The following is an 18,504-nucleotide window of genomic DNA, read 5'->3' as shown; positions in this document are numbered from 1 at the left end:
AATTGTGGCTCTCCCAGAACCCAGGTTTATTGTGATGTCCAGACTGGGTGATTATTGATTTGTTGTTGTATTTGATCACCTGTGATAGGTTTTTGTCTACAAACTAGTTTCTTAACAAGCTGGATTTCATGTTAGGATTATAATCTGATTTCTGACATAGTTTATTAATAAAATACACTGCGAATAAACCACCATTCCATATACTAGTGAGTTAAGATACAATAAAAACTGTTATCCTAACCAGGAACAGTTCAATCTTCTCTCTTTGTATACATAGGGAGAGACAGCATCTGAACACAACTAGATCATACTTATAGCAACAGATCTTGATGTGTCATTGATGGTTTTGAACTGAAACCTGAAGTTCAGTACCAGCATAAAGCTCAAACTGGAATAAATGTATTTGGCTATTTAATTCTTCAGTGGAAACACTGAAAAGTTTTAAATGTGTTTTCATATGTATATATTCTGTATTCAGTGTATGCTCAGCCAATCATTAGCAAGGCAAGGCCTGATCTGTTGAAAAGTCATTTTATTCCAACATTGGAAAAACTGAAGAAAAAAGCTATCAAGATTGTAATGGAGGAAGAACAACTGAAGGCAGACAGTAAGACTGATACTCAAGAAGCAGAACTCCTTATTCTAGATGAATTTGCTGTTCTTTGCCGAGACCTATATGCATTTTATCCTATGTTGATCCGATATGTAGACAACAACAGGTGGGTGAATCCATAACTACAAATATTTATTTATATCTTTATTTATGTAGTTTATGCCCTACATCTTCAGGTATTTATGTCCCTAATGTTGTTAACAAAGTGGTAACAAATAATATCAGTGAAATAAAATATTGAAAACAAAGTAAAACATGCAAACTAACACTGCAATGTAAAACAGCAAAATTTGTTCAAATAAACAGTTTAAAAATTGTTCTTGAGTTTAAAATATAACATTAGCAGTTTTAAAAACCTAGGAAAACAGAAATGTTTTTTTCATGACACCCAAATACCATGAACAGTTGCAACAGGTGGGATTTCCTGGGGTAAGCCTTGTAAAATTGAGGGGACATCATAGAAAAGTTGCATTTCAAGCTGAACTATAATACTTCTGACAGCAGGGAGATCTGGAGAAATCCCTCATATGACAATTTCAGGTAACAGATGGCTTGATTTGAGCGGAGACCCAATAAATATTTGAGAACCAGTGTGGTTTAGTAGATTAAGTGATGGACTAGTACTCAGGTGACTTGGGTGTAAGGAGTCTGTATCAGATTTATGAAAGACACCCAACTGGGTGGAATAGCTAATACTTTGGAAGACAGAAACAAAATTCAAAAAGATCTTAATAGGCTCAAGCACTGGGCAAAAAACAACAAAATTAAATTTAGCAGAGAGAAAGTTCTACACTTCAGAAAAAAGTCCAAATGCACATTTATAAGATGGTGGATACTTGGCGCAGTAATTCTACATGTGAGAAGGACCTTGGAATTGTAGATCACATTCTGAATATGAGCGAATGATGTGGTGCAACAACAACAACAGGCAAATACTATTTTAGGCTGCATTAACAGAAGCATAGTCTCCAAATCCTGTAAAGTTCTAGTTCCCCTCTAGCAACTTTTTCTACATTTGTTTTTTGCATATAGATCTTCTTAATCAATCTGACAGACACATTCTTTTCAGCCAATTGCAGATGTGTCTAGTTCCATTATCTTTTTCTCCTGACATTCAATCTATTTCCTTTATTCCCACAAATCTCTCACTAGCCGCTCTTACCAGTGGAAATGATAAGCTTACCTTGAATATGAGGCAAAGAATATCTTTCCACCAGGCTCATGCCATGTACATCATTATTCAGTTCCTTGTAGATCTGAAAAACAATGGCCTTATTCTTCCATCTATTCTACTTGGATGCTATTTTGGTTTGTCATCCAACTTTACTATATGAACATACACTCTTTATGGACCCTCTTGTTTAGTAAACATTAAGTTCAGCAAACTCACTTTCCAGCCTGATTACTTTCAGTAGTATTATCTTGACTTAGGAGGAAACTTTTTGCCATGTTGAAAAGAAAATGAGACTGTAATTTCAGATTCTTCTCCCACAAAATAGCCTTTTCAGTTGCTGTAATGTCAGTGAGAAGATATTCTGGATTATGTACATTGTGTTTGAAGTTTCCTTTTATAAACTTCCATAGACGCAAAGTGGTTTTTCCCCAGATCTGTCCTTTCTGCCAAAGGTGGTGTCTTCATTCCATTTGTATCAGGACACTGTTTTGCCTATGTTTTATCCAGATCCTATTATGAAGAATGATGGGTGACTTGGAACTGTGATTCTTCATGTGGTCATCTGTGAACTTATATGACACACCCTCCTCTCTTAGTATCCAGTCTGTTCTTATTCCCTGGGGGCAATGTATTGAAACTTAGTGGTTTGAACTGAGCCAGGCTTATACATCTGCAATGCAGGGTGAGGGTGCACTTGAGAATGTCATTTCGTCAATCCTCTGATTTTAAGTATTTGTTTAATAAAAACTTTTGGTATTTCGTGGTCATAAATTGTTGTTGAGAAAGTTCCTATCATCTGTCCTGTACCTTTAAAAACCAAAAAGCCTAACAAAATTTTGGCTGACTGTCAGCCTTATCAATATATTTACCAGGACCAAGATCCAGTAGTGCACTTCCATTAGCTCTCACTGCTTCTGCCAAAACCTTTCACCAAAACTGTTGATTCTCCTCCCCAACCACCACCCCCATAGTCTACTGTGCACCTCATAAACCTGTTCTAGAAGTCTGCAAAACCAGAACAGGAGGCTGGTGCTATGAAAGGCTGTAATGGAAAGGGGAAGGGAAGAAAGTCCTGACTGCATTGTGTTTGGATATGGAAGCACACAATGCTGTAGAAATGCAGCAGTGGATTTTGGCCATAGTCTTTCAAGAATACTTATCTTCATTCTTCCTTTTAAAATTCTTTCAGCCTGAAATTTTACTATTAAACATAATGTCACCTCTTCATGGATTGCTGCCTTGTCGTGGCGAAGGGGCTTGAGTAATTCAGAGAAGCTATGGGCTATGCCATGCAGGGACACCCAAGATGGTCAGGTCATAGTGGAGAGTTCCAACTAAATGCAATCCACCTGGAGTAGGAAATGGCAATGCCACTCCAGTATCTTTGCCAAGAAAACTCCATGGACAGAAACAAAAGGCTAAAAAATATGATGCTAGAAGAGGAGCCCCTCAGGTCAGAAGGCATCCAACATGCTACAGAGGAATTGCGGAGGACACATACAAATACTGTAGCTCCAGAGCTAATGAAGTGGTTGGGCCAAAACCGAAAGGACGCTCAGCTGCGGACACGCCTGGAAGTGAAAGAAAAGTCTGATGCTGCAAAGGAAAATACTGCATAGGAACCTGGAATGTAAGATCTATGAACCTTGGGAAGCTGGGGGTGGTCAAACAGGAGACGGCAAGAATCAGCATTGACATCCTGGGCATCAGTGAACTAAAATGGACGATTGTCATATCTGCTACTGTGGGCAAGAATCCCGTAGAAGAAATGGAGTAGCGCTGATAGTCAACAAAAGATTGGGAATAACTGTACTGGGATACAATTTCAAAAATGATAGAATGTCTGCCAATACAAATCCAAGGCAGACCTTTCAACATCACAGTTTTCCGAGTTTATGCACCAACCACTGATACTGAAGAGGCTGAAATTGACCACTTCTGTAAAGACTTACAACACCTTCTAGAACTGACACCAAAGAAAGATGTTCTTATTATAGGGGATTGGAATGCTAAAGTAGGCAGTCAGGAGATAAAAGGAAAAACAGGGAAGTTTGGCCTTGGAGTTCAAAATGAAGCAGGGCAAAGGCTAGTAGAGTTTTGTCAACAGAACATGCTGATCATCACAGACACTCTTTTCCAACATCACATGAGGCGACTCTACACATGGACATCACCAGATGGGCAATACTGAAATCAGATTGCTTATGTTCTCTGCAGCCAAAGATGGAGAAATTCTATACAGTCAGCAAAAACAAGACCTGGAGCCTGATTGCAGATCTGATCATCAGCTTCTCATAGCAAAACTCAAGTTTAAACTGAAGAGAGTAGGAAAAACCACTGGGCTAGTCAGGTATAATGTAAACCAAATCCCTTTTGAATACACAGTGGAAGTGAAGAACAGATTTAAGGAACTAGATTTGATGGACAGAGTGCCTGAAGAACTCTGGATGGAGGCTCGTAACATTGTACAGGAGGCAGCAACAAAAACTGTCCCAAAGAAAAGGAAATGCAAGAAAGCAAAGTGGCTGTCCAACAAGGCCTTACAAACAGCAGAGAAGGGAAACAAAATGCAAGGGAGATAGGAAAAGTTACAGAAAATTTAATGCAGGATAGCAAAGAGAGGCAAGAGGGCCTTCTTAAATGAACAGTGCAAAGAAATAGGGGGAAATAATAGAAAGGGGAAAACCAGAGATCTTAGAGATATTAAAGGAACTTTTGTGCAAAGATGGACATGATAAAGGACAAAAATGATTGGGACCTCACAGAAGCAGAAGACATCAAGAAGAGGTGACAAGAATACACAGAGGAATTATACCAGAAAGATCTGGATGTCGCAGATAATCCAGATAATGTAGCTGCTGACATTGAGCCAGATATCCTGGAGAGTGAAGTCAAGTGGGCCTTAGAAAGCATGGCTAACAAGGCCAGTGGAGGTGATGGCATTCTAGTTGAACTGTTTAAAATCTTAAAAGATGACGCTGTTAAGGTGCTACACTCAATATGCCAGCAAGTATGGAAAACTCAGCAGTGGCCAGAGGACCGGAAATGATCAGTCTACATCCCAATCCCAAAGAAGGGCAGTGCCAAAGAATGCTCCAACTACCGTACAATTGCACTCATTTCACACGCTAGCAAGGTTATGCTCAAAATCGTATAAGGTAGGATTCAACAGTATGTGGACCAAGAACGCCCAGAAGTACAAACTGGATTTCGAAGGGGCAGAGGAACTAGAGACCAAATTGCTAACATGCGCTGGATTATGGGAAAAGCCGGAGAGTTTCAGAAAAACATCTACTTCTGCTTCATTGACTAGGCAAAAGCCTTTGACTGTGTGGACCACAGCAAACTATGACAAGTTTTTAAAGAAATGGGAGTGCCTGACCACATTATCTATCTCCTGAGAAACCTATACATGGGACAGGAAGCAACAGTTAGAACTGGATATGGAACAACTGATTGCTTCAAAATTGGGAAAGGAGTACGACAAAGCTATATATTGTCTCCCTGCTTATTGAACTTATATGCAGAATACATCATATGAAAGGCTGGACTGGATCAATCCCAAACCAGAATTAAGATTGCCGGAAGAAATATCAGTAACCTCAGATGTGCAGATGACACCACTCTGGTGGCAGAAAGTGAGGACGAATTAAAGAACCTCTTAATGAGAGTGAAAGAGGAGAGTGCAAAAATGGTCTGAAGCTCAACATCAAAAAAACTAAGATCATGGCCACTGGCCCCATCACCTCTTGGCAAATAGAAGGGGAAGATATGGAGGCAGTGGCAGATTTTACTTTCTTGGGCTCCATGATCACTGCAAAAGGTGACAGCATCCACAAAATTAAAAGACGCCTGCTTCTTGGGTTCTGTCATTAACAACCCTGTCTAGGTCTTGCAAACTCAAAGCCATGGTTCACTTCGTTTAATCAATCCATCTCATATTCTAAAAATATAGTCTCTTACTTGTTAAACTGAGCAACTAGGAAAGTAATTTGAAAAAAAATTGAGCTGGAAATGTCTCTCCAGTTTGGCTGCACCTACATCTTAGCACGTATAATATGACAGTGAGCAAAATAGTGTACTTTACCCTGATTTCCCCCAAAATGTATTTTGGGTGTTCATCTCTTTCAAAATTGTTTTTTAAAACTTTAATTGTTATGAAAAAGTAAATGTTTTCTGAAAACATTTTTAAAGGTGTTTATCTTATACAGTATACAACCTTCTTATAGAAAATGTTAGCTTGCTTTAAAGTTATAAAAAAATCAGAGTCCATGTGACGTGCCCTTAAAACTCATAGATTCCATTTATGTTTGGGCCTGTTGATAAGGAAGTAGCATCTGTTTTTCTCTGCAACTCAAGGTCACTTCATGGATCAGCAAACAATGTTAACTAATGCCAGAAAGTGCAAATCTTGATAGCTTTGACACCTGACACAAGGAAGAATAGAGTGTTTTCTTGAAAAAATCAATACATAGGATAAAAATGTTCTTTCTGACCTCAGACCTCTCTAAATTTAGATTAAGCAGGGAAGACAACATTCAAATTAGTGCATTAACATCAGCTTATATTCTGTAAAATGTAATGTATAAAGAAAAAAAGTCAGGAAGCTGCAGCTCTAATGGGGCCCACTGATAGTCTTCATAAAAATGTACAAATGAAATCATAAAATCTCTGGAATATGGGAGCAGAACAAAAACTGGAAATCTTAGTCCAGGAAAGCAAATATGATTTGACAGGGATTACTAGAATGCAATCCCTATCAAATCATGGGATGGCTTCCATGACTGGAATACAGCAATTGAACGATATAAATATTTTTAAAAGAACAGAAAGAATAGAAAGAGAAATGGGGTTACATTATGTGCTAAAAATACCTATTCCTGCAGAGAAATACAAAGAATGAGCTTGGTTGTCCCATTAAGAGCATCTGGATTATCATAGGGGTGAAAAACAAAAGGAACAGGATAGAGTCTACTGCTGACCACCCTGAGCAGGGGTTTGGATTCAGTGGCCTTATAGACCCCCTTTCCAACACCATGATGCTATGATTCAATGATACCTTGAATACACAGAGAACAGAGCCAAAAATAGAAATTTCATTCAGTCTTATTGCTGTTGTTGTGTGCCATCAAGTCTCAATATTTTGGCTTCCAGAGATAATCCAGGTTTGATTGATCTATTACCCACTTATTTCTTGCAGTCCAGGCTATCTACAAATATTATCTCCTTCAGCACCAGATATCAAACAAATCAATTTTTTTCTGTCAACTTTTTTCCTGTCCAGCTTTCACACCCATATATGATGACTGGGGATATGATAATATCAATTTTCTACGTGTCTACAGTAACACATACTGACTCTTGATTATCTTTTCTAGTTCCTTCATTACTGCCCTTCAGAGTCTCAGTCTTTTAGCTTGATGACTGAACCAAGTTATACAAAATCTCTATTTCAGTTTCTTTGTTGTCAACATTAAAGTTGTGTAGTTCTTTTGTAGTAATGATTTTTGTATTCTGAACTTTCAGCTGCAATCCTGCTTTGGCAGTTTCCTCTTTCACTTTCATTAAAAATTCTTTCAAATTACTACTTACCTGTCAGTAAGAGGGTGTCATCTGCACATCTTAAATTATTGGTGTTTCTTCCACCAATTTTCACCCCTCTTTCTTCTGAATCTAGTCTGGCTTTCAATCTTATGTCTTTGTAGTACACTTTACATGTTAAAGTGCACGATTCAGAATATTTTAGCATTCTGAAACACTTGATGTCTGAGTTTAATATGGGAAAAGTCAGCAATGCTTCTTAAAGCATAAATATTCCATAACCTTGAAAGATTGCTTCAGAATACCCTAAGGCAGTTTAGGTTGTTCTTTTGGCTAACATTGACAGGTTTGCTCACATAATGCAAGATACATTTTCTCAAGCCATTTTTAAAATTTTAAAAGTATCTAACATTATAGTTAGTCAGCTAGACCAGTGGTTCTTAACGTGGGCGATAATGCCCCCCAGGGGGCGATTTCATTTTTCAGGGGGGAGGTAGAACGAAAAGGGGCGGCGTGGGGGAGCTGGAGCAGAAGGGGGCGGTAGGGGGCGCTGGAGCAAGCCAAACCTGTGAAGATGGCTGCAGCCTTTTTACAATGTGCATGAATATATATTTTCCTCCTATCTTAATTTCGTTTCAGAGTTTTCGTCTTGAAATTTTTAGTTCCTGCATTTTATGCCCTTTTTATATTTCTTTTTGAGTCTTAAAATTCACTTGCAACTAAATCATTAAATGTTACTTTTTGGGGGCATTTCATTTTCTTGGAATTGAATTTTGTTTTCAGGGGTCATTGGATTTAAGTGTCTTAAACAAACAAACAAACAAACAAACAAACAAACAAACAAGATATAATAAGAAATAAGAGGGGGGCGATGATAACTTCCTCAATGGCTCAAGGGGGCGTTTCTTTCAAAAAGGTTAAGAACCACTGAGCTAGACAATTAATCCATCTCATATACTGGGGCTTCATACACATTAGTTGTTTTTAAGGTGGCCCTAAGTACCTACAGTATTGTTTGCAAAGATATAGCCAGCTGTAGGTAAGTTCCATAGAGTTCATTTCGACTTATTTCTAAGTAGGCATGCATACTGAATAAACATAGCATAGATATAGAATTGTATTGTTAATATGTTAGATGTCTGCAGTAAAAGGAGTAAAAATTATGTTTCCTACACACTTTGACAAGCACAAACTTTTACTAGTGGATTACTGCTACTGTGCTTATAGAAAACAGATCAAAGAGGGACTCAAGGGAGGCAATGTAAGGGTACAGCATAGAATAAACATTACACATTAATTAAACTCATTTTGGTTTCTTTTTAGATCAAATTGGTTGAAAAAACCAGATGCAGATTCTGATGAACTTTTTCGAATGGTAGCTGAAGTTTTCATCCTCTGGTGCAAATCACATGTAAGAAAAGATTTCATGTTTAATCTTTATAGTATGCATGTTTGCAGATATGAATAGCTTTAACATTTAACTCAGGATAAAAACATTTTTACATACTGCTAAACAACATATGTATTTCAGAATTTCAAGAGAGAAGAGCAAAATTTTGTAATTCAGAATGAAATCAACAATTTGGCATTTTTGACAGGAGACAGCAAGAATAAAATATCAAAAGTAAGTAGAAAAAGTACATGAGTCCAAATATATTATTGTTAATCTCTAATACTTTATAACCATTGAACTGTAGCTTCTTAAAAGTGGTGCATCTTAAAAGGGAGAAAGTTCTGCCTACCATATTTTAGGATGCTAATATAACAATATAATGCCATGGCCTTTGGGGGTAAACCTTTAAAATTATTTATATGGCAAAAGCTTTAGAACATAAATATATTTCATAATGCAGGTACACCAATTGAGCCTGAAACACTGCAAATCAAATTTGTGATGTGTTTGTGTATACTGAAATAAGATGAGTCTAGCACTTCCTTTTATTCTTTCTAGCAATATGTATAATTTATATAAAGAAGCTTGACATTCAGACACATGTGGGAATACAAACATCACAAAAAGCCTTCACTCACTTGACTTAGAAATGTGAAATTTGATGAATATTTGTAAATCAAAGGTATCCCAATTCCTAGAAAAATCTGAAAGTATAATGTGTGAATTAAATGAATTGCAGAGATTGCCACTTCTACTTTATTAAATTAGACATTACATCTGAGATTATGAAAAGCCAGTTTGTTACTGAGATACGCATGAATATTTATTGGGGAAATTGTTTGTAAAAATAATTTATAGAGAACTTTCATTCAAGTGAAAGGACTGAAAAAGAAAGAAGATAAAATAGGGACAGACATTAGACATGAAATTTTGAAATGTTGCATAGGAGGTTCTGATAGGATATAGTTCTCCTCTGTTGCACACTGGTACAGTAAGCCTTTTAAAGCTGCTTGACCTTTGCAAGTTTGAGACCCATAGTTACATGTTAGGAACATACAACTTGTCTTCTAGTAGCTCAGTTTTGATTACAGGCATCCAGTTCTCTGCAGTCTGATCTTTCTGGTTGCCAGTCTCAGATCTGAAGTTCAACATGATTTCAGATTCTAGGGTATACTGTATAACTAAATTCCAAGTTATACATTTATTTAGGGAGCTTATTGCTCTTTACAGTTAGAAATGAGATTACATTTCAGTATTATATTGGTGCTACCAAGAGTACCAATCAAGTTAATGAGTAAGTTACAGTTCGTTCCAGCGAAATCATTGTAGAATGAAAACGTCGTAATGTGAAAATAAAAAGCCCATTGAAATGCACTGAAACCCCTTCAATGTGTTCCAATGGGCTGTAAACTCACCACCCAGCGAAGATCCTCCATAGGGCGGCCATTTCGGTGGCTGTCTTGTGAGGAATCCATCCCAGAAAAGAGCGGGGAGCCATTTTATTTACCCGGTGGCCATTTTGAAACCACCAATCAGCTGGAGGAAAATCATCGTTTTACAAAGAATCAGTTCCTGAAGCAGGGAACCGATCATCGCAAAGCAAAAAAAAAAAAAAAAACGCATTCAGACCATCATTTTGCTATCGCAATTGTGATCGCAAAAAGATTGTCGTAATGCGGTTTAATCGTAATGCGGGGCAATTGTAAAGCGAGTCACCACTGTATATTAATAGTGATTTACTGCATGGGATTGCTCCATGCACTGTGATACATTGTAATTGGCTTAGGGCTCATAATACACTTACCTCATAAGAGAGGCCAGCCCTCCGGGACTGAGTAAACCATACTGCATACAGGATGATGTATTTTGAGGTGTGAATTCTCCTTCTCTTTCATAAGTTTCATTTGGGAGAAGTTAGACTTCCATTTGTAGCCCAGAGTTGAAGTCTATGCTTGCAGAATGCAAGCTTCCGTTAGCAATCAGTGCATAAAAAAGGAGTACATTAAAGCATTTCACAAGCATTTGTGAAGCTGAACACACTGGGACTTTGAACTTCTGCAGATAATTCTCCTACAAAATAAAGTAAGCTATCATTGGGGGGCCTTGGGAGATCTAAAAATAACTATCGTTCTCTTGATAAGTTGCAGAGATAAATGTATATTTGTGTGAAAAATGTAGTGCAAGGCTGTTTGTAATGTGCCTCAGAAATAACTGCTGCCTTAACTGTATGTTAGCATTTTTCCTTCCACACATGACAGTATTTTCAGATTTTTTTTGGACCTTTATTACTTAAATATAAACATTCTGAAGAATATTAAGCATAATATTTACCATGTAGCAGAAAAAATTCTAAATGTGCAAGTTGACTTACTGAAAAAAGATATTAAAAAACATTTTAAACAATATAAGATTATAGAAGATGAAAATATATGAGTATAGAAGATAGATATGCATGTATGTATACAGTATATCTTTGGTGCTTGCTAAATTATTATTTAAAACAATAATATATTTTTATAATTTTGCTTTGGTGGTAGCACCAAAACAAGGTGGCCTTATAACCTGATAGCTCCAGGTTAGGTAATATAAAATTGGTTTTATCCACTAGAAACCAAACAATCTGCCATCCACAATATCCAAAGTAAATCCTACTAAAATGATGTCAGCATTATGTAGAGTAAAAGAAAAGGATTGAGCAACATATTTTGGATTACAAAACCACTTATCCAATCCAGGATGTTGACAAACTGAAAGAAGTTCAGAGGACAGCAACAAGGATGATCAGGGAGCTGGAAATTAACCCTGTGAGGAAAGACTGAAAGAACTGGGCTTGTTTAGCCTTGAGAAATAAAGACTGAGGGAGGATATGGTAGCACTTTTCAAATATTTAAAAGTCTGTAATATAGATGTTATCATTTAGCCCAGAGTGCAGGATATGCAACAAATGGCTCAAGTTACAGGAAGCCAGATTTCAGTTGAATATCAGGGGAGAAAAACTTCCTAACTGTTAGAGCAGTATGGCAATGGAATCAATTATCTTGAGAAGTGGTGAGTGCTCCAACACTGGAGGCATTGAAGAGATATTTAGACAGCTCCCTGGCAGATATTGTTTGATTTACTGTATATTCCTGCATTGAGCAGAGGTTTGAACTCAGTGGTCTTATAGGTCCCTTCCAACTTCATGATTCTATGACACAGATAACAATGGCAAAGGAAGTTAATGCTGGGAAAGGCAGGAACTTTTCACAAAATGAACTTACAGTAGTACCTCAGTTTACGAATTTAATACGTTCTCCAGAACATTACTGTGACGGAATGCCCAAGTCACACCTGGCCGTCATATGGAGTCAAGAAGAACAGTTGGAGATTGAAAGGAGTTAGAGAAGAGGTTTTGAGGTGTTAAGAGAGAGATTTGGAAGTTTGTGTGTTTCAGAGAATAGATAAGAGATAAAAGTAATAGAAAATAGACAGTCATAAGATATTGTTACAGTGGTTAATGAGAAGGAATACAAACAAGCTAACGTGTAATCCTATCCAAGTTTAATGATTGAACCATAAAAGAACATCTATGACTTTACTTCTGTGATTTACCAATCAAACAATAAATAAACCTGTTATATTTGGCAGCCCGGGTCTAAGAAACATATTTGATACAGTGTGGATAAAGATCCACTAGTGGCAGCCTGTAAAGGAAGAAAATAGTGCATCATGTCCGAAGGTGGACCTGTGTTTGAGCGAAAACAAACAGGGGACACTGGGGGAACGCGACAGTTACATAAAACAGAAATTTCATAAACCGAAATGTGGATTGCCATAGAAATGGGGGCAGTGCTACAAACCTCCAGACACAATGCATCCTGGGGAAACTTTCTTCGCGAACCGACCCCCCCAAAAAAAACATAAACCGAGGCATTGTTTTCAACTGAAAATTACGTTAACTGAGGTACGCCTGTATAAGTGAACTAGATGATCAGTTAAAATTTTACCATCAAAACTGATTGAAAATAGAACACAGTGCTAAAACCACTGGATGCTTCAGTCGTACAATGAGCAGATAACTCCTTATATAGAAATTAGGCATTCTTACGCATTTTGCACAGGGTATCGCCAAAGAAAAAGTCCTGGCTGAGATTTGTAAAACTGAGAGTTTTAGTGTGTCACCCCACTTATTCGAGAGGTAGTTATAGAACATCATACTGTCTCTGACATTTCTTCACTTAAGTTAGCAATGTATCTTAATAGTGAGAGAACGAGACCTTTTAGATGACAGTTTTACAATAGCAAGATAAATTTTATCAAATAAAATGTTATTAAGGTGGTGAAAGTCATCACTGTTCACTGATGATTTTGTAGTGTCTATAATTTCCTGTATGTAGAAAACTAGGTGCTTATGGCTCATTCTTAAGCAGACTTTGTAGAAAATCTAACAGATCGATGTCTTGACTCATATTCTAGGATTCTGCATTAGCAAGAAGAAATCCCATTTGATTCCTATTCCTATAAGTTCTCCTTTTAGGTTTGGGGGGTTTAGAAGTTAAAAATCACCACCACCAGGATCGGGACCACTAGCAGTGATCCAGTGACTATTTTTGACTATTTCAGGCAAAATCCCACAACTAGGTGCTGCACACTGGTTGTTAACCATGAACAAAAGCCTGATGACGTCTTTACCTCCTGATATTAGAGCTGGGGAAGACTTTTTTTTTAAAAAAAAAAGTCCAGTCCAGTTTTTTGAAAAGGTCTTTCTGACACTGAAATAGACCAGAGAGGGTCAAAAACGTGATGAAATTAACCCCCCCCCCACACACACACATACACACATCTCCTATGCTTTGATAGTTCACCAACTAGTAAAACATTTTGAGGTTAGGAACTTTATAAGCTAAAATTGCAAGAAACTGACAGAAGGCTTAGGCAGCATTTCACTCTTTTCATTCTTTTTTTTTTCTTTTTTAAAGAACTTAGGCAGCATTTTACTATTGTTTGCTGAGCCTGGCCGTGGCAGATTTCTAAAGAATTTCCTTAAATTGTGTATCAAGACCAGTGTTATCAATGGTCACTTCATTCATAGCACTGAAATATAATTACAATTTTCTTTCCTGCTTTGTTTATTATGTTACAATTTTAAGGGTTATTTTATGAGTTAACATTTATTTTGGTAGTTTTATTATTGTTCTTATTCCGGCTGAAATCCTGTTGCTTATCATAGCAAGTCATGCTAGAGTAGGTCTCTTGAATCAATAAGGATTTGGTGAGTCAACAGCTTTGTAAGTTCCATTTATTTAAATAGGCCTACTCTGTTTGCATCCTACTTAACATAGTAAGTAGCAATTAGTGTAGGCCTAGTTGAGTCAACAGAACTTACAGAGGAGTTTTGCACACCAAATCGCCACTGATTCAATATGTCTATTCTAGTGTAACTTACTGTGCTTAGCAACAGGATTTCAGCCACTGCTTCATTTTGGAATACATAAAGTAGAAAAATTACTTATCCTTCAAAAGATTAATTAGTGCCCATCTTTGGGCATTTGCTTCCTCTTTATCTCCCATGTGCCTCTCTTCTGTCTTCACTGAGAACAGCATACATTTCTAATGGGCCAAATAAAATTTCTATAGATCCAACACAATCATATTAATACTTACTCAGAAGAAAGTCCCACTGTGTTCGCTAAAGTTTACTTTGAAGGGAATGTAGATGGAATTGCAGTTTTAGTATTATGTAACATGCTTCAGACATAGGATGGAAGAAGCTGGCCGTGAAGGACAAAAATATTGGAAGAGGGAACTCGAATCAGGAGGTAGCATGAGGAGCAGGGGAAACCTGATGGGTTTCTGTGATTGTGTGTGTTAAGGCTACAATGCCCTTTTGGGAGGCAGAAGAGGAGTAAACCATCTTGGATCTATGCAGTATGAAGCTTGGGATTGACCAGTTTAGTATAAATGCAGAAGCATATCCTTTTGTCTCTGCCTGGTCAGTAGTTTACGTCTTACGTTTCCAGTTTCCATCACTAACCATCAGGAATTCTGAGCAGAAAAAAAAAGCATTATCTATGTCTTGAGTCATATGTGGTTGCCTGCAGTGTTCTGTCCTTGCCCTGAGAATTCAGTTTGCTTTAAAAGAATCTATCTGACTTCCAGTAAGAAAGGCTAACTTTTAGCCTAGCTTTTCAAAATATTATTCTTTCCAATCTGGCTGCCTCCTGCTATTTGAGTGACAGATCACATTCCCTGTAGGGTGGTACCTAAACGACAAGAAGAGAAAGGAGACTTAAAAGGAAGGACCCACTCCATGAAAATCTTAGAAAACTGCATAGCAGTCCAGTCTTTAATATATTCTGATGCAGTATTAAAAGGAGTATGTGTTTTATTTTAACTTTATTTTGCTTGTTTTATCATACTGTAAACCTCCCAAAATAGTACATGCACTGCTGGAGCAGTACTGTATATTAAATAAACAAACAAACAAACAAACAAATGGATGATCAGAGATATATCAAACCCTCCTGTTACTGAAATTGCTGAGTGCTTCTTGGCTAAAGATTGTCAGTTTAAGCAAGTAAAATATATAATATGCATTAAAACTGTACATATTTGCTTGAAAATACATATATAGACACATGGAGAGGTATAGATATGTTATACTATACAAACTAGGGTATTTTACATGGAACTTGAATATTTTAATAGTTGTGTCAGCTGATTGAGCAATGCTTTTTAAAAAAACATAAAACACCATTTATTACAACCTTCATTAAACTGGTTTTATTTCAAGCTGAGTGAGATTTTTTAACTTTTCTTTTCTAATGATATGGCAGCAGATTGCTCGGAGGGGAATGGTAAGTTAGTGAACATTTAGTCTGAGCAAGCTGAGTTATTTCGGCTATACTGAAATAACAGATTTTTGACAAATTTGTAAAACACACATTAATCTTTTTTTTAACTTTGTGTAGGTCATTTTCTGAAGGGGACATAATACAATTCTTGCTATATTTTATATCACTTTTATAATAATCTAAATATGATCTATTGTGCTGATAAATGTATTGCATATAGGCCAGTTTTTCAATTTAAAATAGTATCTATTCACAGGTAATTAGGATGATTTAGCAAATCTGAGCTTAGTGAAAGGAACTCAGGCTGAAATTTCAAACTGCAAGAGAAAAGCAAGAATTTGTGTCTAATTCTGCAGTTATGTCAGAGCTCTAATCCAATGTTTGGGAATATATATATCCCCCCATATGTTGTTGAACTAGAGTTGCCATAATCCCTGGTAATTGTTCTCACTATTTTTGGCTAATGGGAGTCAGAAAGCTATCCTTGAGTAATCTATATGGACATGATTTATGTAAATACAGTATAATAAATAAATACAATTTGTAAGCCAGAGTAGAGATCATAGTTACATCAAAGTTTGCAACGTGTTGGTGGAAATATAATTTTGGCATTAACCACATAATTTAACTTTCTAAATCTCTCAAGTTTAAATTTTAAAGAGCAGGCCTCTAACGTGACTATGGTTGCAATGCAAGTAGTTACCCAAGATGCAGATGGTTATCTATTTTCTCATCAAAAGAAACAACTTGCTAAATTGTTTATGCCTGCATCTATATTGACAATACATGAAAAAGCCTATTTATGTGCATACATTTATGCTGATAAACCAGGGCCCAGTTTTCCAGCCCTTATTGTGGGGAAAAGGTGCAAGAAACTTTGCTTGCAGTGCCTCAGAGACCAGTAGCATTGCTGAATACAGTTTTCCAAAGCGAGAGAAAACAGTGCATTCTCTGTTTCTTCACATAACTGATGGAAGCAAAATCAATTGTGCAAAATTAGCAATAAAGTTAGGATGTGGTGGCGCTGTGGTTAAACCACAGAAGCCTCTGTGCTGCAAGGTCGGAAGACCAGCAGTCGCAAGATCGAATCCATGCGACGGAGTGAGCCCCTGTCGCTTGTCCCAGCTCCTGCCAACCTAGCAGTTAGAAAGCATGTAAATGCAAGTAGATAAAAAGGTACCACCTTGGTGGGAATGTAATGGCAATCCGTGTCTAGTCATGCTGGCCACGTGGCCACAGAAACTGTCTTCGGACAAACGCTGGCTCTACGGCTTGGAAACGGGGATGAGCACCGTGCCCTAGAGTCAGACACAACTGGACTAAATGTCAAGGGGAACCTTTACCTTACTAATAAAGTAATACTTTCTTATATGTTTCAATTAAACATTAAGTGGACTATCTTGCCAGTACTGTAAAAGCTTTTTTGACAATGGAATGGACTACTTTGTAAAAATAAGAATAGGCTGAGCGAAATATGGCTAAACTAATATTATTATATGATTCAATTGAATATGAAAAATAATTTACTGACAATTAAAGTTGTTTTGTGCTACACTGTAAAATGGTGGCAGCTCCATGTTTGAAGTTTTGGTGATCATATTGCAGCAATGCTTTAAATATGGATTTTCTGTTTTTATAGGGGATTGGCCTTGATGTACTTTATCTTGGGATCCTTTCCAGATCTGCACTTCTATGTTGCTATGAGAAATTAGACAATTTATTATGCAAAATAAATGAGGCATTTTGCACGAATAATTTATGCCATCTAATTCAGCTTTTCTTGTTTCAAGTGGTCTAATTTATGTTTCCATTTAAAAGTGCAGGACATGCGGAGTTCTATGAAATATACTTGTTCTGTACTCAAACAAATTGTCGCTCAAACTGGGGTGATATTATCAATGTAGTATTAACCACAGTATATGTCAAAAGTATGTGTACATTTGCATATCCTTAATTTTCAGGATATCTGCCTTTCTGTTTTTCAGGCATGAATTGTCTGGCAGGTTTTTTTTTATAAAAAGTACCTTGACTTTAGAATCATCAGACTTATTTGAAGAGCTTCTTCTATGGCTAAATAAATTAATTATATGACTAAATAAATCAGTTCAGTGTAAAGGAGTATTCTTTAAGTCATATCTTTTTAGTCTAAATCCAACAGGGCACTGTAGAACTAGCAGAGTGAAATTGCCTGCCCTTTCTCTTCCCCCTTGCTCCCCTTTCAGTGGCCTGAAAAAAACAGCTCCAAACCATGGAATGTGGGCTGTAATGGGTAAAAAGTGTTGGATTTTCCTTTTAAATTTTTTATAGTTATCTCCTAATACACAATTTGTGGTAGCAGCATTTGAGTGAGAGAAAGGGAGGCCTTAATTAAGCCTCCATCCGTATTTCTGTCCTTCCCAAATTAGATAAACAATTAAAAACAAACAAACAAACAGGCAGCAACAGTTATTTAATTTGTGCAGAATATGTGTTCCTAATCTGGAACTATTTACACAACCATATGTACTAGGTCAATATTCCAGTAATGAAAAATATGCGTGCAGTAAATATTTGTTTCTGCATAATCCCGTTTACAACATGACTGAACTTTACTGCATGAAGGTTTTAGGCTTTGACTTTGATTGCTTGCATAAAAATAAAACCCCTTGTAAACCTTACATTCACTTAAAAAAATTAGTTTTAGGATACAGTATTTAAGTATTTTACAGAAGTGTTTGAATTACCTCTGTTTCTAAAATATAACAAATCATGCTCCAGTTTTCATGTATTCAGTAGATTTGTATCATGTTTTTATACCATGGACCCAATGTTCTTAGTATTATTTAAGGTATTGTAGTAAGTGTTTATCAGCTATACTCTAGCTAGGTATGTTAGTGAAGGGAACTCCCTGTGTGTTTTTGAGGCTTTCTTCATAGTAAGCATATGTACAATTTCAGCCTAAAAGAAGCAG

General features: G+C 36.8%; 1 protein-coding gene across 1 annotated transcript in view; it reads left to right on the top strand.

The window, feature by feature from the left end:
• Positions 1 to 18,504, top strand: part of RYR3 (ryanodine receptor 3) — a 420,504-nt gene that overhangs the window by 298,224 nt on the left and 103,776 nt on the right. The window contains exons 67-69 of the mRNA XM_078391770.1: positions 479 to 719; positions 8,652 to 8,739; positions 8,860 to 8,952. Coding sequence (XP_078247896.1) covers positions 479 to 719; positions 8,652 to 8,739; positions 8,860 to 8,952 — 422 coding nt within the window. The remainder of the gene's footprint in view (positions 1 to 478; positions 720 to 8,651; positions 8,740 to 8,859; positions 8,953 to 18,504) is intronic.

This window comes from Pogona vitticeps, chromosome 1, assembly GCF_051106095.1.
Source record: "Pogona vitticeps strain Pit_001003342236 chromosome 1, PviZW2.1, whole genome shotgun sequence".
Classification (NCBI taxonomy): Eukaryota; Metazoa; Chordata; class Lepidosauria; order Squamata; family Agamidae; genus Pogona; species Pogona vitticeps.
The sequence above is the reverse complement of the archived record's forward strand: the minus strand, read 5'-3'. Positions and strand labels throughout refer to the sequence as shown.